Source organism: Cydia amplana, chromosome 23 (genome assembly GCF_948474715.1).
Source record: "Cydia amplana chromosome 23, ilCydAmpl1.1, whole genome shotgun sequence".
Classification (NCBI taxonomy): domain Eukaryota; kingdom Metazoa; phylum Arthropoda; class Insecta; order Lepidoptera; family Tortricidae; genus Cydia; species Cydia amplana.
In genome coordinates this window covers 10,000,959-10,028,033 of record NC_086091.1, presented here as the reverse complement: position 1 = coordinate 10,028,033, position 27,075 = coordinate 10,000,959, and the positions used below count along the sequence as shown (strand labels likewise).

Genomic DNA, 27,075 nt, shown 5'->3' with positions numbered 1-27,075 from the left:
CCATCTCAATTAAAAGTCTCCCACACTGAATGAACTATTGTATTGTACGACTAGGCTATCGTTACAACTGCTTAGCGAGCATAGGCTTCAAGTAAACCAGTTTTTTTTAAATATTATGGCAACAAACAGTCATTACATAAAAACATACAATGGTGTCGATGAAAAATGTGACCATTAAATTCGCAACAACTATATTAACGTAAGTTATTTTATAACGGTTTCTTTAATCGTTATTATAGTCCATAACTTTGTTAATTATAACGGTGTTTATAGCACAATTTAACACAAAAACTGGAGAGGTATCCGTACTTAAAATTTGATCTTGTCTCAAATAATATAAGCGATAACCGTTAAATGAGGAACTTAAAATTTGAAACTCAGCAATATGGCCGCTAAAAAAGATTTTTCTGTAATTGGTAAGGGTATTTTCTGAAAATGGGCCGACTAATTCTGCGCAGACAAACGGCCCAATTCGAACAATGCTTATAAGGTGTCGCAACAACATTTCTTCAACCAAAATGTCACTTTGACACTGACAGATCGGTATCGTATCGCTGTGACATCTTATAAGTACTGTTCGAATTGGGCTGAAAGTACACGACAGCTAAGTTATCACAAGAAACTTCTTTAGCAACAAATTTCCAACCAGGGTGCATAGCCAACGTGCAATCGTTAACGTTCCGTAGCAAACTAAACGCAACTGTCACTGTTGCCCTAGCGGGGAAGAGTAATAGAGAGAGATAACTACGATAGGCTACGGAGCGTTGACGATTGGCACGTTGATTACGCCTGAGCTCAAACTTAACTGGTTTTGCAGAAACATTACTATTAAGTTTAAAGTAGTAGACAATATCCCTGCATTTAGTTCCCAGGGCCCGTTACTCATTGTTTCCCATAACTGTGCCTTTTTCACACCACTATAATAATTTGTCACGTGTCAAACACCTTAGGCTAATGACATAAGAATTACTTTTGAATGACAAGTGTAATGTGAATGTAGTTTGACAAACAGGTAATTTTATAGTGATGTGATGATAACTTGATTGAGTTCTGAGCATTGCGTGTTACAGTAGAGCCTCGGTAATCCGGAGCCTCGCTAATTCGGGGATCCCTGTAATCCGGACGGTTTTGACGTCGCAGTGCGCCTTTTTTATGAAACTGGCGAAATACTGAATTTTAATGCTAATATTATTTAAAACCACTTAACTATAATAATTTATAAAAATAATTTGAGCCTATATACGTTCCACTGGCACAGGCTCTAATGCGCGAATAAATCTCATGCGCGAGAGGGCTACTTAATTAGATATTTAATTTATAAAAGCAGCAATAGATTCCGCAAAAATGTACCCGTTTAAGGGTGCCGCATCGAAAATTATCTCGTGGTAAAAGATGAAAAGGAAACACTTAAAAAAGGCAAAGAATTCCGTGCAAGTAGTAAAACAAACACTAAATTCCTTATTAAAACTGAACAGAACACGGCTATAAAAATACGATAAAAAACAGTGTTTAAACCTAACATACTCGTAAAGTTGAACAACGACATACGGAGTTACGTTCAAAATGAAGTTTTAACAAACCTCTCGTCGGAGACAAAAAGATGAAGTGTTCGAGTTTAAACCAACAGCTGGCTATTTTGCTGAAGTTTCCACGATAAAGACGGGATTAGTGATGTGTCGTTCCTCTTCTAACGGGTAATGAATGAATGAATGAATGAAAGAATGAAATCTTTTATTTCAGGCAACTAGTGGCCCATACATAAATATCTTAAAACTAGCATACATATTATAAAAATATAACTAAACACTAAAAAACACATTATGATTGCAATGCATTACGCAACCCCGCAGTGTCAGGGAACCAGCCACCAGGGTGCCAGTGTAGGGTATATAGGCTCAAATTATTATTATAAATTATTATAGTTCCCTTCGGCCAAAACTCCCCCTAATATAATTACCCTATTTTTTTTATGATATAGAAGGCAAACGAGCAGACGGATCACCTGATGGTAAGCGATTACCGTCGCCCATGGACACCAGCAACGCCAGAGAGGTCGCAAGTGCGTGAATGGGACGTAAATAGATGGGACGTTAAGATGGAAATACGCTCTTTTCTTGGAGGTTTGAAGGTCGTACACGTATCGATCCGGAAATACGGCGGGTGACAGTTCATTCCATAGTTAATTTCTGTGGGTGTGTGTTTCGTGTGCACTCATTGAATGTGTAAGTATCTAATCGTAATGTGTAATGTTTGAGTGTGAATCTGCGTAAAAGTCTTAAATAGTTTATGATTCTTTTCGACTCCAACATATAAAGTTCCAAGATTATTTATTAGTGAAGCTCTAACACATTTTAAGATGAATATTTTCAAAGTTCTATTTTCAACAATAAGATTTGCGTTGTGTGATAAATATCATTATAACGGGACCGTTATTACATGTCTAAATTAATAAATGATAGTCATATTTTAACCTTGTTGTTAGCTTTAAGCTTCATTTTAAGGTATAATTTACGTAGGTACGAGTATATATTTGACAAGGAATCAGTCCCTACATTTTCAGTAATCATTTCTCTATTATCGACAACGACCCCCTCACTAAACCTCGACGTGCGTCGCCACTATTCAGTAGGATAGTTCTGAAATAGCCCGTGTTCTTTAGGGATTGGCTGTTTAATGCTTTGTCGATAGTTTTTTTAGGACTTGTCATTGAGCTCTGATTTCTTGGCTAAGGCTCTCATTTGGCTGTATTTGCAGAACTCGTTGTAATCCTCTTTTTCTTAAGAGAAAAGACGGTGATAAGTAAATAAAATTCTACTCGTTCTATAGTTATTTGTTTTACAACGAGGCAAAGTTGTTGTTTAACCGCCCGTGCAAGCGAAAGATTCCACAATTGAACCACGAGAGTAGCGAGTGGTTCGAAAAATGTAATCTTGAGCGTTGCGAGGGTTTCAAAGCACGAGGGTTAAACAAAATTTGCCCCTGGCCGGTTTTTTACAAATTCCCAATTTCTCATACTGGTTACATTTACCTATTTCACTACGAGCGTTCCGATTCGCCCCGGTTGTAAATTTGTTGAATATTTTTGCAGTTTCTGCCCATTTCGTACAGCGGAACAATACGAAGCGACTTTTCATACATATTTTAGTTCGCCTCAGTTACTTTGATGCCAAAAAGTTGGGACACGGCACAGTCTGTCATAAATATGTAATATTGTACCTTGATTTATTGAAATAAGCCAAGTAAAAAGTATAAAATAATAGTAGTTTATGCAACAGTGATATAATAAGGGTTCTTAAAATTCAAGGGTCGAAGTTACAAAACGAGACGTAGTCGAGTTTTGTAAAAAAAGACCCTTGAATTTTAAGAACCAATTATGAGCTGTTGCATACATTACTTTTTCTATGACAGCTGCAGCAAAAAAAAAAAAATAAAAAAAAAAAAAAAAAAAAAAAAAAAAGAGTTATTATTAAAAAAAAGAGTTATTATTTAAAAAAAATTGAGTTATTATTTAAAAAAAAAAGAGTTATTATTGTAAATGAAAACATACCTCTTTCAATCAAGATGATCGGAACTTGTATCTTTAAAAAAAATAAAGCAGTTATATTATACTCATAAGATGACTGCTAGCAGTCATCTTATGAGCCTATAGACAAATCAGTCAAATGACATTGCTTTAGATATCACTGTCAGTCATTTAATTGACACATTTAAGTGCTGGAGTAGAAAAATGTCTTAGGGCCACTTGAACCAGCACCATTCAATAACCCGGGGTTATATTAGAAGTTCCACACTACACTTTTTATATATTTTTATGTTATTTATTTGTGACGTTATCTATGAAAAGGGACCTTATTGTCGATGGCGGTTACGCCATTATTAACGATGCTCCGATATAAATACAATGCCGTGAGACGCTGTGCGGCGTAAGCGCCATCGACAATAAGGTCCCTTTTCATAGATAATGCCCCATTTATTTCTACTCAGAATCCGAGTTCTTTCTATTGTAATGGGAGAAAAAAGCTTTCATTGCTTAAAAGAATACCTAATTTAAAGTTAAAACAAATATGCCAAGCATAGGAACAGTCATCTAAATTATCAATACTATACAGTTCTCATTAATATATGAACAGTCACCATCATAAATAGCGCCGGATTAGCCTACGCGTCAAAAGTATCTACTATTTTCTAATAACTTAACAAAAAGCGACATATATGTACTTATGTAAAACAATGAAACTGGGACTGATACTTTTAAACGCGAACTGTAGAGAATAACCCTAATTTAAAAAGTATTTCAGTGCGGCTGGTACTTTTGGCGCGTTCTTTCATCCACTACTATTGACGCTGACTGTTCAGATATTTATAAGTACCACGTCCGCTCCGATATATATACAGGCGACTGTCTCAAGCTTTAAATAAAATATTTGTAAGATCAACCAACTGCAAAAAAACACAAAGAAAACTTTGCTCAACTAAATTCAAGATCTCAAGTTTCATACTTCATAAATATCTGACCGAAGAGTTTGCGCCGTATAAAAGCATTCTTCAGGATTTTCAGTCTCAGTGATATCTAGATCTTGTTCAGTTCCAATTTCAGTGCTTGTAAACAAAGGCACTTTTTCAGCTTTACACTACTTTACAGCGCTTGAGCGCAGACATATTTTTAAATAGACACAAGTACCTACTGCAAATTAAGTAAAAAGCGTAAAAATGTTCTAACAACGCATTAGAACGACTTTGGAATCATATCAGCTGTCATTCGCGCGGGTGTCTCGCTCGCACTAATACTTGTGAGGACATATATGTCTGAGCGAAATGAATGCGCGAATGATAGCTAACTGATACGATCCTAATATCATTATAATATCGGTTTGATGCCAGTGCTCGTTCTAATTGGCCTGTAAAGTATGGTATTTCGATCAAAGATAATGCGATTGATAACTTAGGCAGTATACATGCATTGTGTAATTTATTATTTGTATAAAAGTATTAACTATATTTATTATCAGAAAATATCATTAGGTACATCCGGTCTAGATTAAAGGTAATTTATTGTACTTGGTTTGCACCATAATAGGTTACTGTAAATAAACCTTGAGTGGTTTTATCAAGCAAATTGACGTTTTTAGGCTAATGTATTAAATATAAATATCACATACATAACAGGATTATATAATTATGAATATAAAGTACTTAGACATGTTTAAAGCATAATTTAGACAGAAAAACAAATACAGTCTTATTAGTTTCCGAAGGATACAGGAGCTCACTTTCTTTTCATTCCATTTATAATACCATTTATTCATAGCAAACTACATTTTATACAAAAGTATTATTTTCTGATGTGATTACTACTTATATCCTCCAAAATAGCTCCCAATATAATTTATGACGAGTTAGTTTTGTGGTCAATGATGATTTAGTTTATAGTCCTAAGTTAGTTTATGACCCCGTTTGCGTAGTCTATTTATAAATATATCCCCAAAACTCTCCTTGAGTTATACCATCCGCGGACGCAATCTCGCCCGGTATAAAATTTGCAAGATAGTATGAGAAAAGTTATGCTTACGCCTTAACCCTTCTTAAATATTGATATAACGATACCCATGTAGCTCTGCGATAAAAACGTACGGGGTTCCGCAGGGGTCAGTGTTTGGACCTTTTTTGTTTAAGGTCGTACTTTTTTACGATAGTAGGAAAGAGCAAGTAAGTAGATGACGTAGCCTATAGGCACTTACTGGTCCAATTTTAAATCGTTTCTTACAATACAAACCGTAAATAAATAATAATTGAAAAGGAACCCAACAAAAAGTAAAGTATCGGAAATGTTTCTAAAAAGTTATTGATAGCGGCCATAGCGGGTCAAACGGGGGCCAATAAAACCAGGGGTCGGAGGACAAGGCGACCAACAGTTTACGATCCCTGATAGTAAATATTATTGAGTGGGGTCGGCAACATTTTATTGGATTATTAGCAAATATAAAATTATTAGTGGAGTTGAACTTTGGGTTGTAAATCATAAGTGTGTGGGGATAGTTTTTCTTTTGTATCTTTAGGTCCTAATTTTGTATTATCCTAAAGTTTTTTATTATTATTTCATACTAATGTTTTTGTATATAGGTTAAGTTAATATGTATAATAATTGACTTTAAACAGTTTTTCATCTTAATAGGCTAGCTACTCATTCTGTTTCCAATATGATTTGGATCTGTCAGTGTTAATAGTGACATTTCTTCAACACAAATGTCTCATATTGGAAACAGTTCTAATAACTAATACTCGAATTGGGCTGACAGTATTTGCAGCACACTATGAAAACCATAATACGTAGAACATTAATACACGCATTCTTTTGTAGATAAGTTTTTGTATAGGCAAAAAAGCTACATATTCCTCAGTCCCCAAAAGTATTTCAGTATTCTTTGACCCGGAGATATATTATCCGTTACTGACATTACTTTTAATGCCCATTGTTTACTTTAACGACGCACCTGACCAGAAAGGATTGTTTTCTGCCTTTCTGCTATACCTTTATTTTTATGCCGAAACTAACTCTTTCCAAATGGGCAGAGATAGGCCCCGGTCTTGGGCACTTGGTTTATTTCACGGTGTTCTTGTTTAGAATGGGTAATGGTCAGTGAAAAATGTTTTTTTTTTTTGCAAGATTTTACTTAGATATACATACTACACATTAGACATGCAGCCTTATTCATAAAACTTAGCAAACCCATGGTAAATTGTGTCCATTTCTGACAAAATGACGGATACAGATAAAAGATTTTCAAAAGCTTGAAAAGAAAAGAAAAGAAGAAGAAAATACTTTTACTTATTAAAATGTTGAAGACCCCTGACAATTAATAACTCAAACGAATAAAACTATGTACTAAATTTATAAATGATCAATTAATATTATGAACGATAGTACCTATTAGATAGTATATGAATAATTGACGTGAATTTAATTTCTACAAATCTATATATATAAACGTGAAAGACCTGACTGACTGACTGACTGACTGACTTAAATCAACGCACAGCCCAAACCGCTGGGACTAGAAAGTCCAAATTTGGCAAGTAGGTTCCTTATAAGGTCTAGGGGTCCACTAAGAAAGGATTTTTCAAAATTCATCCCCTAAAGGGGTGAAATGGGGGTCCAAAGTTTGTATGGGGTTCAAGTTTTATTTTGAGCTAGGACATTGAAACATCGTTAAAAGATATATTATTAAAATACAAGAAAACTAATTTCAGCGTTTATGAAAATTCATCCCCTAAGGTGGTGAAAAAGGGGTAGAAAGTTTGTATGGAGATCGAATTTTTTTTCGAGTGCAGGACTTGAAACTTTATATATGGGCATATTATTAAAATACAAGAAAAGTAATTTCAGCCCTTTTAAAAATTCATCCCCTAACAGGGTTAAAACGGGGTTGAAAGATGGAATCCATTACGAATTATTTGAGACTTCTTATAAACGCGTAGCATAAAATAAAAAAATACCATTAATTGAACATTATTCAAAATTCAACCCCTAAGGGGGTTAAAAAGAGGATGAAAATGTGTCTTGGGGTTCAAATTTTATTGTAAGCTAGGAACTTGAAACTTCGTAAAAAGGTATTATAATAAAAGAGAAGAAAACTGATTTCAGCGTTTTTGAAAATTCATCCCCCAAGGTGGAGAAAAAGGGGTTGAAAGTTTGTATGCACATCAAATATTTTTTTGAGTGCGGGACTTGAATCTTTGTATAAGGGCATATTATAAGAATACAAGAAAAGTGATTTCAGCGTTTTTGAAAATTCATCCCTCAAGCTGGTAAAAAAGGGGTTGAAAATTTGTATGGAGGTCAAACATTTATTTGAGTGCGGCACGATTCAAATCGTTGTATAAAGGCATATTATTAGAATACATGAAAAGTAATTTCAGCTTTTTTAAAAATTCATCCCCTAAAAGGTTTAAGAAGGGGTTGAAAGTTGGTAGAGAGATCAAATTTTATTTAAAGCTAGGAACTTCAAACTTCGTAAATAGGTAGTTAGATAGTAGGTTTTACTAATTAGTGGACTTAAAAATATGCTGGAGGTCGAGAGGGATTATATCGAGAACAATTTTATTCAGTTAGGGGCTTGAAACTTCGTAGCCAGGTTGTGTATAATAATTAAAAAATGATTAACAGTCCCTACTGCTATCTTTTGCTGCATAATGTTCTAAGCTAATGTAGAATATGTAACCACCAATATACAAATCCACGCGTACGAAGTCGCGGGCAACAGCTAGTATATTCATAAACGGATTACCTATTCTATTAATTAAAAATTATACAGGGACAGGGACTGCTTAAAATCACAATTATTTCATATATGGGGCATTATCTATGAAAAGGGACCTTATTGTCGATGGCGCTTCGCCGCACAGCGTCGCGCGGCATTGTATTTATATCGGAGCATCGTTAATAATGGCGTAACCGCCATCGACAATAAGGTCCCTTTTCATAGACTACGATATATTCGCCAAAGTCTGCGTAACTTACTTTCTATAAATCTCACTGCACTAATATGCCAATACGAGTCAAATGCATAGGACGTAAGTTACGCACACGCTAAACGATTATTTATTATGTCGGTGTCAAACTCGCGGTAAGGCTACTGTTCCTTCTTGGTAACAAAGATAACACTATCATAAATTCATAAATTTAACATTTTATCTCAAACAGATGTCGTTTGCTCAAGTTTTTTTGCTGACGCCATTACTAAAGTTAAGAAAAAAAAGATAATATTGATTCCAAGAAGGATTATTTTATTATCATGTGTTGACGTAAAAAATTGGTTGGCCACAGATCGTACCCAGAATTTAAATGCATGTGGTAGTTTTTACATTAAACATTGCGACAATATTTCATTTTATTTCATCTTAATACGTTCTTATTAAAATAAATTACCTACTGCCAAATCATTTCAACTATCAGAGCCCGTACCATGCAGTCACTGACAGTGTCAAAACTGACATAAACGCCATCGAGAACGTAATTTACTTTCTATACATCTCGTTCGCACTAATATACGAGTACGAGCGAGATATATAGAAAGTAAATTACGTTCTCGATGGCGTTTATGTCAGTGCCAAACTGATGGTAGCCGTACAGATTAAAACGTACTATTTTACAAAGTTATTTTAATTCTTATCAACCGACATTTCATGAAGGAGTTTCTGTATTCAGTTCGGTCTATATTTAAAATCTAGTCGTCCCCCTTGTCACACCTGATGGAAAGTGAAGTGAAGACAGAGCCAAAGATGGAGCTCACCGGATCACTCTTGATATAAAGATACCGAGGTCATATTTAGGTTTAGAGCCCGTACCATGAGTCACTGACAGTGTCAAAACTGACACATACGCTATCGAGAACGTAATTTACTTTCTATACATCTCGTTCGCACTAATATGCGAGTACTAGCGAGATGTATAGAAAGTAAATTAGGTTCTCGATAGCGTTTATGTCAGTGCCAAACTGATGGTAGGCGTACTGGTATATAATTCAAACAGAAAAAGTTTTTCGAAGTAACCTCAAAATCTATAATACCATCGCCCACGCTGTTAACTTTAAATTCGGTGGCCCTTATGCCTTTTGTAATAAGGTCCACCAATGTTACAGTTACTGTTTGTGCTCAAGGTTTGAAATTCTAAAATATAAACTTAACAAAGCTTAATAAAGGTCGAAGATATCTTGAACACGATGTCATGAAATACCCGCTAAGAAGCAAAGTCTTCAAAATATTCAACTTGTAAAGTTTGTGTTGTTAATATTTTCAGCGTCCCTTTATTGTTTTTTGGGGAATTGATCACTTGCTTATAGATGGTGCGCATGATAGCGACCGCAAATAAGGTAGTTGACTAACTAGTCAAATCAGTTTCTTTTTTCGAATCGTCAAAATGATTAGCCACTATGGAATCTAATATGAAAAACAGAACAATGACGTCACGGTCAACTTACTCTTTATAGTTCTTTCAGATTGATTAAATAGAATTTGTGTTTGATACTAACTGCGGTATAGGTTTTTCTAACATTTTTGGGGTACTTTAATTCATGCATGGTGTGAAATAATTTATTTTAAATACAGGCAACATCCCTATGGGAATATACTTACTCAAACATTCCAAACTAAAAACCTTCAATCTACTTCATAATCATAACCCTTTCATAACCCGCTTGTAAAAATCCCCCATAAAACTAAAAGGCCTTTCGACTTAACCCGTTATAATCAAAGGGATAGTTTTTATAAAGGGTTTTAACCCTTCGCCGAGTTTATGGCCCGGTTCAAAGGTTGCAGATGATAGGGTAGTGATGGGGCGTATCGATTTTTTGCGACGTGTTTTCATTTTGCGGGGGAAAGGTTATCGTGGGGAAAGCGGTAGAGAATTTTAGAGAAGCGGAAAAAGTGTCGTTGGATAAAAAATAAAAAATACGATAGATGAATTCTAGTTCAGATTCAATGTAGGTACAGAAAGACAATTGCATCGAAGTTACTCAATATCGACAAACCTTAATACGAAATGCGAACGTTTTAAGTGGTAATTAACGAATGTCACACTCAAATGAATAAAAAGCTATAATTGTACAACGGGACTTAATCGCGTATGTAAGTTTTAAGATTTACCTCCGACGTTTCGAGGACGGCGTTGTCCCCGTGGTCTCGGAGAAGACTGGCTTAAGTTGACATCAGCATCTTCTAACCGCGCGAGTTTTTCGAACTACCCGCACTTGGTCTTAAATAATAATAAATAATATAAATAAATATTATAGGACATTTTTACACAAATTGACTAAGCCCCACGGTAAGCTCAAGAAGGCTTGTGTTGTGGGTACTCAGACAACGATAGATATAATATACAAATACTTAAATACATAGAAAACAACCATGACTCAGGAACAAATATCTGTGCTCATCACACAAATAAATGCCCTTACTGGGATTCGAACCCAGGACCGCGGCTTCACAGGCAGGGTCACTACCCGCTAGGCCAGACCGGTCGTCAAAACCGTCGTCTTGTTTATCAACTTGAACGTTTTGCGCACTAGGGATGTCACTCTGTCGACACACAACGCTAACGATATTCGATTTATCGACTGTCGTTGTACAATTTAATAACGTGTAAAAATCGTGAAAGTTTAAAATCAGTGAAAAACTATAAGCTTTTAATGTACATCTTATTTCTCATCACCTGCACTTATATACCTATATGATGAAGTTTCACTGTATTTAACTGCTTAAAGGACATTTCCTGTTAATATACCTACTTATTTATTTAACCTTCATTGCACAAAGGATAACCTTACAATACAAAAGGAGGACTTAATGCCGTAATACTTCTAAGGTGTAAGAACGAAAATACTCAAAATCGCTTACCTACACATAATATTTGTCCTTACATGTTTGGCCTCGTAACTGCTATCATGAAGACAGGTAACTAAATTAATGATCGAGACAAATAAAACTATTATCCTTAACCTCCCATCATACAATACAGTCATTCCCAAACTTTTAATCCATTACCCCCATAACCCTCAAACTTGGACATAAAATAAATTCATAGACCCATTACCTTAAACTGAACCGCAATAAAAAATCTCATTCTCCTTATCGATAAATTTTATCGACTTTTCCCCTCACTCGCAATAATAGCTGGACTATTTTATAGTCGATAGCCTTTTATTCAAATATAGGCCGGATCCAATAAGCAATTGTGCCTTCTATATATCTTGGACCTCGTTTGACCTCCGAATAACCTTACTAACATTACCAAAGAAAAATCTAGTTTATACCTTCACGAAAAGAGTCCAGAATCAAGTAACTGAATCCCAGTCGCTTACGTGATAAGTTTTTTCGTGACGTACTCAAACGTTTTCGGATTTTTAACCTTATTCTGAATTACGTAAGGTTGGAATTATTACAACCGGTTTGTGCCACTTACGACGCAAGGGAATGCCCTAAGGAAATGTAGGAGTATTTTTAACTGTATGACTTTTACCGTAATATATAGATGTCATAGTTTATTCAGGTACTAAAAACCTTTTCTTCCGTATAACAATATAGGTACGTTGAGCTTCGTTTTCTGGGTATTTATACAATAAGTAGCCTTACCACGAGTAGACTGACATATGCGCTAACGTCTGCGTAACTTACGTTCTACAAATCTCTAGAAAGTAAGTTACGCACACGCTAGAGAATATGTCAGTGTTTCCATTTTACACCAACCTAGCCGCCGTCATACAATTGTAGCTCATTTTAAAACGACATGCTGAAATAACATGAAATTTGACGTGAACATTCAAGTAACATATATCTATGTCTGTCTGGTACTAGTTTTTTTGCTAGAAATAGTAATACAAAGAAATTAGAGCGAGTAGAAGCTTTACATACAAACCTTCTATCCATAACAAATCCAGATCAAATTCAAAACCTGTTGTGACAATCAGAATACGCCCCTCGGATCTAGACCAGTCCACATTTTACCTAATAAACCGATCAGGTGTTATAAAACTTTGTAACAATGGAATAACTAGACACGGGTTTCTGTAGTTTAATTTATGATACAAATTATCAGAGCATAAGCTGAAACAAATATAACTTTTAGATTGAAATTTGAAAACACCTACGTGCTCGTATTTTATCTCTATTTAGCTTTTAGTAATATTTATTTTTAATTGCTTTTTAGCAGTTAGCATTACTTGAATAAATATTACTTTACAAGTAGGAAATCGTGCGAAATGAGTAGTAGCCTTACCACGACTGCCTTAGCAGTGTCAAACTGACATATTCGCTAACGTCTGCGTAACTTACTTTCTATAAGTACATCTCGTTTTTACTAATATGTGCGATATAATAATATGTATGCGAGTACGAGCGAGATGCATTCAAAGTAAGTTACGTTCTCGATAGCGTTTATGTTAGTGGCAAAGGTGGTAGCCATATAGGTCGATTTGTGTAAAATTGTCTAATACCTTAATAGTTATTTATTTATATTTTATCTCCCCCAAACTGTCGATCAAATAGCAACGTCCACCATGTAAAGTGATCCATTTTATAGCCCTTGACAGACCTAATTTGCTTACAGGATCCAGGCCAATCGCCGTCTGACCTAAATTGCTAAAACATTGCCTAGGCACTAACGCAATCAGGCTGAAAGGGCTAATACTAACTTGTCACTAAAGTGATGTAGGGTAATTCGCCAGTAACTGGCCACCTATTAGTAACTGGCCACTCAAAACTAAAAATGAATGGCGGCTAGTAAAAAGGTGGCTATAGTTATTGAAGGCTGGCCAGTTATTGAAACCTTATACTAAAATGAATTATGTTTATAGGTGAAATGACAATTATTGGCCGGTGGCCAGTTACAGGCGAATTATCCTACCTACAGTCAAGTGTAAAAATATGGGTGTAGATAACTTACTCAAAAATATATCCCATATTTCTTAATTCGCTGACTGATAGTTTTGAGATGATTTATGCACTGTACGTCACATATCTTTTAACATATACCAATGCCAAAACCAATTATTGTGTGATATTAAGTAGTTCATTTGAGAGGAACAACTCAATAGAAGGTCTATAAATCATCATATTCCTAGACCGAAATTTCCGTCAAGGTTTACACAAATTTAGAACGCTCAGTATATCACGAAGCTATTACAGCGCTACCCACATAACTCAAGGCATGTTTGTTCTGTACTGTCCTTTAATTATACTGTGCTAACAATGGCGTGATGGGAACAGCCGACTTATTTAATTTTAAACTCCGTGAAACCACCCAACTATAGTTCAAAAAATTCCAACTATGGTCCAAAATGAACTCGAATATCTTCGATTACGTGCAAATATTATTTTAATGTCGAAGTTCTATTTTTATATGCATGAAAAAACTCAGACAAAACCAATTAGAACACTTGCAGTACAGTACTAGACTATATATTAGGTGACTTTACAGTATTATAGTCTAGCAAACCAATTTGTCCGTAGAAACGGGCGTAAAATTAAAAATTAGTAGTTGGACCCTTTCGGGAATTAAGCGCGTAAATTGATACTGAGGTCAGTTGACGTCTTTGGCAGTCATAGAGTGAAACAATGCAATAAATACGGAGCCTTTCCAAGCTATAAAGGCGTCAGAAATTATTAAGCTTAAACATATACTTCTTATACTCTGTCTTTACAGTTGCCTTATCACTGTCTTAAAGGCTTGTGTCATTCTAAAACAGTTAAACGACTTTATGCTTACAGTACACCTTTGCAAATCACTGTTCAAAATAAAAAAGGCTTATGTTACTCCAAAACCGATGGAGATATGCCGTTTTGATTATACCTTCAGGTTCTAAAAGGTTTCAGTAAACGCAGCAGTTATCATAAAGCGAATAGGCTGTTCTATTTCCGACGTATCTTCCGTATATTTTACGACGTTCGCAAAAATATTATTATATTTCCTCAAACACACGGGAAGCTCGTAAATTTTCTAATAACAAAATGTCTTTTGTATATTTTAGTTTTAATGTACACTTTTGGGGTTGAAATGGTAAAGTATACATTGTTTTAAAGTACACTTGAGAGTTATTTATGTACCTATCCTTAGACGATGCGAGAGAACTCGCATGCGAGTTTCATTACATTGCGGGTTTTGATACTTTTGATGGGTCGGTTGAATTGGACGTAACCAACAGTCCGCAATGTAACTAAAACGCATGCGAGTTCGCGCACCTTTTAAATCAGCCCTTAATTTGTAAACGCACTTACCTATAACAGTGAGCGAGGCGTTGGCCCTTATGACCTTATGCATCTGCGCGGGCCCCACTTGGCACTGGTACTCCGCCTCGTCCTCCAGGGTAGAGTTCACTATCCTAAGGTTGTAAACGCCGTGCCGGCGGTCGCCGATCATCGTGTAGCGGGGGTAGCCAGGGATTACGGAGGAGAAGCCTGGGGAAGAAAATAGGTAAGTTAGAAATGTGAATAATCAAAAATATTTGGAACATGCAGGCCACAGACAAGACATCCTCTATATAGACTGAGCATAGTAGCGCTACCCCCTCTGCCACAAATATGCGGTAGTTTTACTCCATCTTCGATTCAAAGTGTCTTTGTGTGACGTCCGTGTCTTTGAACGGACCAATCACGGCACGGGACTCGCTTCACCTCGTCCCCCGCACCCCAGTATTTTTGGCAGCATCGGTTTCATGAAATAATTGCTCTAAACTCCGTCTAGAGGATTCCTAGTCTATGATGCAGGCTTAAAGTAGTTCTGGGGGGCATCGTGGTAGAAATTCATCAGTTACAAAAGGTGTTTAACACTCCTTTTGTGTTCCAAAAACTTTTAAGTTCAAAACCTACACGATCTAGTTAATCTAGACATCTAACAGTCCAATCAAACTCCACATAGCCGAACAGTAAGACAGGCATCAAACAAGACTGACAATCTCAATTGGCGCGACGCGACAACTCACGGATCAGTGGAGCCATTGATAGCTAGAGATGACGGCTGTTTCACTGCTATATTAGGGTGCAAGTTACAAGAGGTAGCGTTTACAAGACTTGTCAAAATCAAAGTCAATATGTATAGTATTTATTCAAATAGGCCTAGCAACAAGCACTTTTAAAGTGTCATGTGTAGTTTACAGTGAGTTTACACCAAGACAGGCATAACCTGATAATCGCAATTGGCTGGAGCTATTGACAGCTAGATATGACGGTTGGGTGACTGCTTTATTAGGGTACAAGTTAAAAGAGGTAGCGTTTACAAGATAACTTTAGTAATAGTATACACCAAGACAGGCATAATTGGCAATCGCAATTAGCGTGACATTATATAGATCAGAGTGAAGCTATTGACAGCTAGGTATGACTGATGGTTCACTGCTATATTAGGGCGCAAGTTACAAGTAGTAGCGAGCGTTTATAAGACAAGCATAATAGTAAGACAATAGTATACAGCAAGACAGGCTTAAATGATAATCGCAATTAGCGCGACCACTCACGGATCAGTGGAGCTCTAGACAGCTAGAGATGACAATTGGGTGACTGCTTTTTTAGGGCACAAGTTAAAAGAGGTAGCGTTTACAAGATAAGTGTAAACTGAAAGAAATAGACGTCATATTAAAGAAAAAGTGACGAAGCCATCCAGTGGTGAAGATAAGTTTTTACACCACCACAGGCATAACTGACAATCGTAATTCGCGTGACAATATTTTATACAGATCAGACTGAAGCTATTGACAGCTAGAGATGACCGAGACGGTTGACTGCTTTATTAGGGCGCAAGTTAAAAGAGATAGCGTACAAACCTTGTTACGAGCTTTAATTTAACTTGCAATTCCCGAAATGTTTAATTTACGAAAATCCAAAATCATTCGAAGCAAATTACTTTAACTTAACTGATAACTTTGAAATTAAGGATAATGTACTGGCGATCTATAGGTAAATATTCGAAAAAAAGAGTAAATCTGATCTTCAAACATCCTACATATGAAATAATACGACGACCTAATAATTGATTCACCAGTAAGTCCTTTTTGTTCGTGGATTATTAATAATTCAGATAACACCAACGTCATCACATGTGGCGATACGATATCTCACCACAGATATGAGAATTACATTCAGAATATCCATTATCCAATGAATATTACCATTAACTTTTATTAAGTGCAATTCATTTTAAAGCGGAAAATTCATCACAATATCTATATTTAATGTTAACCTTCAGTCTTCAGACCGCCAAAGACGTCAACTGATGCGTGGCGTTCAAACTGTAATGCGTTAAAATCCAAAATGATTTAAGTTTTAAACAAAATTATTAACAAAAACAAAGCTCTATGCGGTGTAAGAGAGAGAGAGAGAGAGAGTCGCACAACAGAATCATTGTCTTTATCTTTCTGTGTGACGAACTAAAAACTCTTAGACTATTTTCCCGCTTAAGGCCATAGCTAGAAAAAAGCTAAAACATCTCAGAAAAATGTAACAAACAACATTCAGAATATAGCGAAACATGAACAGACAACAAAAAAACATTACATCCTCTTCGTCATGTTTTTAACAAGGAGAATCGTAAAGTCAAGAGAGAATACATTCCGAACCACGCGACGCTGACAGCCGCGACAATGCAACGTTCGAAGTTCACTGCTTCGAATCATAGCTCGGTCAATTGCACGAGGTGTAAGTAATAAGAAACAAGCGTTTTTGTTTTTTTTTAATTATATAGTAGGAGGGATAATATAAGAAACTAACAGACGAATCGACTGATGACGCATGATTCTTCTAAAGCGAAATCACCTAACGTTTGAGACATTATTAATAAAGAAACCTTGGGATCAGCTGCCTACATCGAACGAAAAACAGACAAAATTATTAAAATGTCATTAAACAAAGTTTAAAAAAATAGGTATTTAAGGTTAACTAACGTTTTATTAAAAAGCAATTATCTTTTGGTCAATTTTGTTATTATGAAACATTTTATAGATGTACATATCCAAAATAATTTTACCTATACATACCCATTTTAAATTTACTCATGAATTCTTTATTCTATTTAATATGTGAGGTTTCATATCCAATTATCATAATTTAAATGAGTACACAATTCGTTCGTGATTGTCAATTCGAATATAATTTATGATATCATTTTAATTGCCGAAGCACTATCAATACATTAATTAAACTATTAAATATTCTTTGTTTGAATTGCGAATATCCTTTTGTTTAAAATCTATTTAAATTATGTGCGTAATTAATTAATTAATAGTCTTGTATTTAACTTTTAAGTTATTTAACTTACAAAAGCAAATACATAGTTGTTCAATTTTGAAAAACATGAACGTCACAATCATTACATTACTTCACTACATAGTATAAAACAAAGTCGCTTTCCGCTGTCTGTCTGTCTGTATGTATGCTTAGATCTTTAGAACTACGCAACAGATTTTGATGCGGTTTTTTAATTTAATAGATAAAGTAATGCAAGAGGAAGGTTTATGTATAATTTGTTAACCCGTGCGAAGCCGAAGCGGGTCGCTAGTGAAAATTAAAGCGAGGAGAACAAGGAAATGAAAATGAAGTGGTCTTACCAAGTGCAAATCCATCCTTAGCCCACTGCACCTGCCCAGCCAGGTTAGCGACAGCACATTCTATCACAGCTTCCGAACCCTCGTGGACTCTGAGGCTTCGGGGGACTATCCTGAACTACATACTACCACACACGACGTCAACATTCTCACATACAATATACCTACCTATATAGACAGCTAAAATCAAACGTCGCTGGACGGAAAAACACATCCTTAAAACCCTCCTAAACCATATCTGGCCGAAAATGAAGTAAACATGGAATACAGGAAAATAAAAATGAACATGACAATTAAAATTAAAACGATAAAGGACAAGAAAATCAAAAAAATGAACACGAATATTAAGTATCTAAGTGTAAGGCCTGAGTGGACGCTCGAAGCGGAGCGTTCGGCGGGGCGTGCAGCGTGGCGTCGGGCTCACATGTGATTTGAGCAGCGTGCACTAAGGCCGCTACTATACGTTTGCATTTGTGTAACATGCACGCCGCACGCCCCGCCCCGCTGCACGCCCAACTCGAGCGTCCACTCAGGCCTTACACTAAATGTGTATGAAAATGAATACCAAGTGCAAATCCATCCTTAGCCCACTGCACCTGCCCGGCCAGGTTAGCGACAGCACATTCTAGGACAGCCTCCGAACCCTCGTGGACTCTGAGGCTTCGGGGGACTATCCTGAAGTATTGCTGCTGGAACCCGGCTACACACGCCAACGCTGCAAAAAAGAAAATAGTTGAGATACATGAACATAATATATACTATGGGCAAAGACATATATGTAACTCCGTATAAGATGAATAAAGTCTAATGAAAAAACGTGCCACGGAAATCAAGAAAAAGTCATTTTCGGATACATGGCGCATGGCGCACACACCTTTGGCCTATGCTCAGTTAGATGGCGTTGACGACACCGTTTCATATTTAACGATTTTAACACATAGTTATCAGTGAAAGAACATGGTACGAAATGATATAAATATAATAAAATCATTCATCCTTAGATATACATTTATTATAGTTTTATACATTATGAGTTTAAATCGTGTGTCGATAGATGGCAGTAAATTTACTGTGACTATAAAATTTACTATGACAGGACCCCTCTATACTATCTAGGTATTCTCTTTGCTATGAGTAAAGAATCCTACCTAACCTCAATTAGGCCGCGGATTGGACGACGCGCAGCAAATCATCAAAGTCGTTCTTACATATTTTTTTTATATATTTCTTAATTTAGTTTACTACTTTTAATAGCTGTCTCATAAATAAAGGTACTTTCATTATTTTTAAAGTTTTCGAACATTGCAATTATATATTTATAGTTCGTTTTTTTAGCATTAGAAAGAACTTGCAAGAAGGTAAGCGATCTTGACATGTCTTTTAATTGAAAAACGGTTTTTAAAAATCAAAAACTATTACTTATGAAAGCAGAAGAATATAAATGATCGTATTAGATTCATAATTGTTACATATTTACCGTAACTTATTTTTAAAATGTGTTTTTCAATTAAAAGACACATCAAGATTGTTTACCTTATTTCTAATGCTAAAAAAAAACGAAGTATAGTTACTTTACAAAGATGATAAAATGTATCATAAGCATACTTAAACCATTACGAATCTTATATCTTCTTTGAAAATGCCGTCGGTTTAAATTTAAACGTACCTACCTATATAATTATTTGAAGAGAGTTTAGTACGTTTGTAGAAGTAAAAAATCTGCATTAAGCTAAGTAATTAAAAAGAACCGATAATTAAGATAAGTATCAAATGCCATTGCACTTAAATTAAGTGCATTAGTCATACCATTAAGTAGATTTTAAAAACAGGATCCTTTTGACGATACCTACAAGAAATTAAGTCTCTATGCACCTCTCACTAAATATTACCTACCTATATTAGTACCTAAATAATGGAATGGTGGAAAAATTACTGTCTTGGGTGAGACTTGAACTCACGGCCTCTGGTTCAAGTCTCACCCAAGACAGTATTTTTTCCAATTTTAAATGTATCCTAAGCTTAATAGCATCGTTCGCTAGTTAAAAATTAAAATTATGGAATGGTAATTTTATCTTTATCGGAAACCGGGAAGTGGGTCGAATCTAACTTCCAAGATTTGACCCACACTAACTAGAAAACAAACAATACATACTAACAGGACAAGTTAAATAAAAGCTTGTAAAAACAGTGTTCACGTATTTAGTACGACTTTAGCACGTCGCCTTGTGAGCGTTCGTTCACCCGCCGCCCACATAAGAACCCTCATATTAGCTTGTATGGAGCCTAACCGAGTTGACTGGAAGAGGCTCTTAGGCTGTCTGGCGCGTTCTTAAGCCCCCCTTAAAACCAGTGTAAGATGACCTAGGACCTAACTACAGAATTAATTGGTGATGATAAATCTAGGTGCAGTGGAGTTTTTGAAAAATCGTAACCCTGGGGCCCGTTTCTCAAAAGCTTGTAACTTGTAATACAAGCGGATGTCACTTTTTGGCAGCTTTTGTTAGAAAGGGACTTCCACTTGTATTACAAGTTACAAGCTTTTGAGAAACGGGCCCCTGGGCTTTTTCGATCATAATGCTGTTGCCAAAAATATGAATAATAATTTTAAGGCCTTTCTTTAGAATAGAATAGAATAGAAAAAGCTTTATTCAAAAACGCTTAATTTAAACTTAACTAATAAAAACACTGACATATATTGGTTATAAAGCGTTCCTGAAATGGTCTCCACTCAGCTTCATGTCAAGGAACCTTTGAAGTCCCCGACGCTGGTCTTCCGTGGAAACCCTTTCGAGAGAGCGCAACTATAAGCTATACAATTTAAATTAAATATAATACTACAGCTATACAAATTAAATTAAATATACTATTGATCCACAATAAAACTGTAAAAACTATTGAAACTTTAGTACCTTTATCAATTCAAAACCTGATTAAATAGCTTACACTTAATAGAAAAACATGAATACAGGTCTAAGCCCACCGTTAAAAATGTTTAACAATTTTACCACAAAATTCATAAATACCTTTACGTGGATTTTAACCCAAAAAATTCGTAGGCAGGGTCTGTCTCTGAGTCTGACCTAAAAGTTACCTGATTTTATTTACTTAGGTACGTAATTTAAGTTATTTACTGACGTCTGCGTAACTTATATGCCAGAACGCGCGATGCATAGAAAGTAAGTTACGCACATGCTAGCGAATATGTCAGTGTCAGCTGCCGCTTAAATGATCTGTACAGATGTACAGGGCCTGATGATGTGTGACAAGCTCGTGGTAAGGCTAGGACTGGTTCGGTTGAGCTTCTGTCTCGTGCAACATTGGAACAACGCGTCGTGTAAGTGTGAAAGTGTACACGAAAGCACTTGTTTTGCGAGTTTTCAGGTTTGTGTTTTACATTTTTTGCTTGAAAAAGTCTTCGTTCTTTTTACCTGAATTGTTTTTGTTTGTTTCAGTGGAAAACAGTGGCTGTAATATTTTTTTTACAGAAAAAGTACAGTACGGCTACCATCAGTTTGGCACTGACATAAACGCCGTCGAGAATGTAATTTACTTTCTATATATCTCGCTTGTATCTCGCATATTTGTGCAAACGAGATATATAGAAAGTAAATTACTTTCTCGATAGCGTAAATGTCAGTTTTGCCACTGTCAGTGACTTATGGTACGGGCTCTGTAGGTATTAATGTTAAATTTAAAATTGACAAGATATGAAAAGTAAACGATATAAACTTTTTAAAGCTTACTTGACAAATAAGTAAGTTTATTTAGAAATCAATTTATTTTGTGAATATGTTATTACAAATAAAACAAGCCTATTCACCGTTATGCTACAATAATTACCAATAACCATTATTATTATTTACTGAGTAACTTTTATAAAAACTCAACTTCCTCATCCTCATGAAGTTATATTTAATTTCCAAGCTTTATTTCATTCGATCACATCCTTTCCAATTAAAAGTACCAGCCTCAAACAAAAAAGCGCGTCAAATATACTATCTAGTTAACTGTCAATATATAAACCTTATTGTAACCACATAAAGTCCAAAGTTGGCCAGTTAACTGTTGGTACCCGTGAACGCATTTCCTCGACAAAAACCGGTCTAGAAAAAACCGATAACCGGTAGATAGTTACTAGAAACCGGTAATTAGGATGATGCACCTGGCTTGGTACAGTCAGTTGAGGGATAAATAGTAAAAAAAAATTGTACCTATCGTAAAATTGTGCCTACTTAGCTATTGTGCCTCACTAGGTAATTGTGGTACAAAAGTTTTTATACATATATGAAAAGTATAAGTCGCGACCTCATTTATGATGATAGTAGTGATAGTCAACTTTAAAACAGAAAATATTATATCAAAATTCCTAACATACCTATCGAAACATTTTTAGTAGGTAATCATAGAATAACTGTCACAGATCTATGATTACTTACTCATGAAAGAAAGTTGACAAAACCTTAAAAATAAGTAATAAACTAAATTGGAAAAAAATAGTACCTAACTGGAATGGCTTTTCAAACTATCATAAGTAGGTAGTATTTAGTTGGCAAATTTAAAGTAGTTTGAAGTAGTTTAAAGAGCACATTCAAAAATATTACGTTTATATTTCCAAATTAACAAGCAATACAAGTTTTCTTAGAAAAGTTTAAATACGATTAAATTCTGCTCCGTTTTTAGTATTTAACCTATTACTTTAAGATGCTATTAAGCTTAATTTTCTAGAAAGGTAAAAATACTTAAATTGCAAAAAAACTAGTTGAGCGTCTTACCTTACCAATAAATTAAGCAATACTCCTTTTTAGGGTTCCGTACGAAAAAGGTACAATTTGGAATAGTTGTAGAATGGTGACCATTTTGAAATCCAAGATGGCGGTCATGCAATATGTCACAAAAGTCGTCATGCATATCGTTATTAATGTTTTACTTCAGTCAACCTCAACTTGTACTGAAACTGACTGCCATACCATAACACGTTCGTGCGTTTTCGTGAAAATACGATGGTAAAAGATTATTCACTTTCACTAGGTACCTACATTTGTAGGTTGTACGAAATATACAACCCTATTTATGCATGGATACGCCTGCCACCAGTTTGGCACTGACATCTGTGCGTAACTTACTTTCTATCCATCTCGCTTGTACTTGCATATTAGTGCGAGCGAAATGTATAGAAAGTAAGTTACGCAGACGTTAGCGAATATGTCAGGTTGACACTGCTAAAGCAGTCGTGGTAAGGTATCATTCTATGGAACTTGCTATGTAAACAAACCGCCATATTGAAATTATCTCTGAATGATGAATTTGACTAGTGACTTTTTTTACATAGTTGGCAAGTTCTATAGAATGACACTTTAAGGCACTATGACACTTATGACACTAGTATTGTCGTTAAATCTCTCGGATTTCATTCACACGACTCGAACTTATTGGACTATTTGTGTTATTGTTTAGGAAAAGGCACCTCACATCATTAACATATGAAAGATAACTTTATCGCAATGCACTAAGGTTTCTTTTCGTACTGAGGTCAATTCTGCAACTGGTATATGTTTTCGCAAGTCTGTTCTGCAGTTGTTTACATTTTATCCGTTGATACAAAAAGTTAGAAAGATACAGAGGAAAAGCAACTCTTTTATAAAGGCAATAGGGATAATAATTGAGATATAAAATGTAATATTGGTTGCAGAGCTTTCATTCTTTTTGTATATTGGTAGCACGTTATTATAAAATGTGTTGTCTACGACATTACGGGCCTTAGAGCTTTAACAAATGATGTAAGCAATTTATTTTTCTCAATTTTCTTTTGCTAATGATCGAGCTTTTGTTTTTGAAGATTAGAGTGTAATCCTTTTTGATTTTTAAAGATTAGCTTACAATTAGTTTACTTGAATTCTAATACTTGCCCTTTGTACAAATGCTATTTTTGAGGGTGTCCGCTAGGTGGCGCGGGGTCACAGAGCGGGTGAGTGGGTTAACGAAAAATGTGACGTTATCTATGAAAAGGGATCTTATTGTCTATGGCGCTTACGCCATTATTAACGATGCTCCGATATAAATACAATGCCGTGCGACGCTGTTCGTAAGCGCCATCGACAATAAGGTCCCTTTTCATAGAAAATTTAGTCAGAATAATGATTATGCCAGATTTTAAATATTATATTAAGTAGATGTATTTATTTAACCTTCATTGCATAAAAAACCTAACAGTACAAAAAGCGGACTTAATGCCATAAACCATTCTCTATTATTCAACATTATTATTCCCACGGAGAACTCATTATCAATTCACCATTCTCGAGAATTGGGTCATAACATAAAACAAAATATATATCCTTCGACTAAACTTGGGGTAAAAACTTTTTGTGTAACGATACACCTGTAATACATACACACAAATATATATATAGGTAATAGATTCTAAGAGAAAAGGGCCTAAAACATCCGTAAAACAATACCTTAACGAATCAGGCGTTTAAGTCATTTTTGGTGATACTTTAATACAAAAGTGACCGTTCACAACGTAAGCGCCTATAGTAGGAGGGTACCTTTTCTTAAAGAGCGACACATATGTCTTTTTGGTACAAAGTTGAAGTATGTAGGAAGTTATCCCCTATCCTGAGGGAGAACAGGTGTGAATATATGCAGGTATGTTTTTATATGTACTTATAAGTTTTATACATATTTATTTTCATGGCAAAGGAAAAAGTGTCATATCCCAATTTTTCACCCTGTAGTTTTTATACAAAGTGAATTTTGAATATTTATTTTATAATTTCCCAAAGCCAATGTCTTTCCAAGCTTTAGAAAATTTTAAAACATTGCATGCATGCATCGCATAATATTTCGAGTCTAACTGTACACTTATTATACACTTGACAATAATTATTACAAGACCAGAAATTACATATCACCCACACAACTTAACAAAATTCCACCATATGCTTAACTAAATAAAGTTTAATTTAAAATGACACAAGAAATTACATCTCACGCATACTTTATCCCTTACTATAACATAAGCGAGCCATCGCCTCAGGAAATTAACCAGTATTAAACATGCCTCGAGATCTTTAACTTGTATGCGTATTCACAGTTCAACGTATACTGGATGATAGACGCGAATAGTCGGTGAGCGGTTAGAATGCCAGGATTATTACTTTTACATTTCGAACGTTAGTGGGAATTTTATCAGTGGCCAGTGCTTTTTGTGGTTTCGTTGGGTGTGTTGGTATTACGGTTTTTGTAAAGGTTTTCATTTAGTTTGGAATGTAAAAAGGTTTGAGTTTATTTAAACATCAGAAAAATATTTGTTAGCTTTACCTATTAATATGGTTAAAGATAGATCAATAGTTTATAAAATAGACAAATGTTATAGTAATTAGTCAAAGTACAAATTAAATCGTAAACTAGGACAAAATAAAATTAAAAAAAAAAAACACTTTAGTGGTAAAACTAAAAATTGTAAGTAAGTGTGATTTAACATAATATTCTTTGTTGTTAGTTATACAGTCGCCATCAGATATATCGAAGCGGCAAATGCGCTCACAAATATCTGAACACACATCTATTGTCAAGGCGTTAGAGTGCGTGTTTAGATATTTTTGCGCACCTTGGTCGCTCCAATATAAATATGATGGCGACTGTACTCTGTAGTGAGCAATTTATCGAATATTGCATGCAAGTCCTTGAACCGTCTGAATGGGGCTATATTTTTACGAAATTCAAAAAAACACGAATAGGTAGGTATACAAAGGGAATAAATCTCACAAAGCGAGCGAATTATTTCCTGAGCCCCCGAAGCCCCGTATGATGGCACGTCTTGTCTTTGTTGTCATTTTATCTCAGTGACAGTGTACGGACGATGACAGTAACATATCTTTAAATATAATGTTAAACTTTGAGAAGTATGCTATTCGACTAACAGAACCCCTAGTTTAAATTTCATTCGATAGCGTGACGAGCGTTCGCGTAAGAAATAAAATCAATAGAGATACCTAGTAGTTCAGAAACGTGTCGCGTGACATCGCAATGTTAATGCAAAAATAATAGTAGTTTATGTGACTGCTACATAATGAAAGGCATTAAAATACGAGTGTGGGTTTAAGAAACGAACGAAGTGAGTTTCTTAATAGCATCACATGAGTTAGTTAATTGTAATAACGCTGGTCATTTCCTACGGTTTCTGAATGCATTATAGAGCATTAATAATATGTGCGTAGATAAAAGGAATATACAGTACATCTGGTGCTCCATTACGACACCCTCTACTATAATAAGTACATTACGTAACTACGTCGAAAATTTAAAGGGCCATATGTACTGTAAAACGTTGTACGATATACTTGCGATACACCTACGAATAGGTGCTTCGGTCGAGTTTTAAAATCCGCTACTCGTTGCGAATTTCGCACTTGTATCGTAAATAACTACTTATTATGCCATAGCATTAATTTTCTAGCAGCTGTTTTTCTCAATGCGAAAACGCACTTACTATTTATTTTAAGGTTACGAGTTAGTCAATCCATAAATTGTCGCGATCAAAAATTGACGAAGGCTCCCTGAACCTCGACTTTATGACCCCTGCCGGGGTGATTCCAGGCACACTGATTTAAAACGCATTTGACGGGATCGAGTTGGGTTTATTGTCTTTATTGATTGGAGTAAGACACAAACAGGGCCGCGGGTTCAAGTCTCACCCAAGACAGTATTTTTTCCAATTTTAAATGTATCCTAAGCTTAATAGCATCGTTCGCTAGTTAAAAATTAAAATTATGGAATGGTAATTTTATCTTTATCGGAAACCGGGAAGTGGGTCGAATCTAACTTCCAAGATTTGACCCACACTAACTAGAAAACAAACAATACATACTAACAGGACAAGTTAAATAAAAGCTTGTAAAAACAGTGTTCACGTATTTAGTACGACTTTAGCACGTCGCCTTGTGAGCGTTCGTTCACCCGCCGCCCACATAAGAACCCTCATATTAGC

At 35.4% G+C, this 27,075-nt stretch overlaps 1 protein-coding gene across 3 annotated transcripts in view; it reads right to left on the bottom strand.

The window, feature by feature from the left end:
• The window catches only part of LOC134658788 (nephrin), a 297,640-nt gene that overhangs the window by 253,395 nt on the left and 17,170 nt on the right, over positions 1 to 27,075 (bottom strand). For 2 of the 3 annotated variants that reach the window (XM_063514434.1, XM_063514433.1), the window contains exons 2-3: positions 18,649 to 18,798; positions 14,767 to 14,946 (exon numbers count right to left, since the gene is read on the bottom strand). In XM_063514434.1, the coding sequence (XP_063370504.1) occupies positions 14,767 to 14,946; positions 18,649 to 18,798 (330 nt within the window). Of the gene's footprint in view, positions 1 to 14,766; positions 14,947 to 18,086; positions 18,200 to 18,648; positions 18,799 to 27,075 lie in introns of those variants that run through there. The other variant, XM_063514435.1, reaches the window with a different exon arrangement.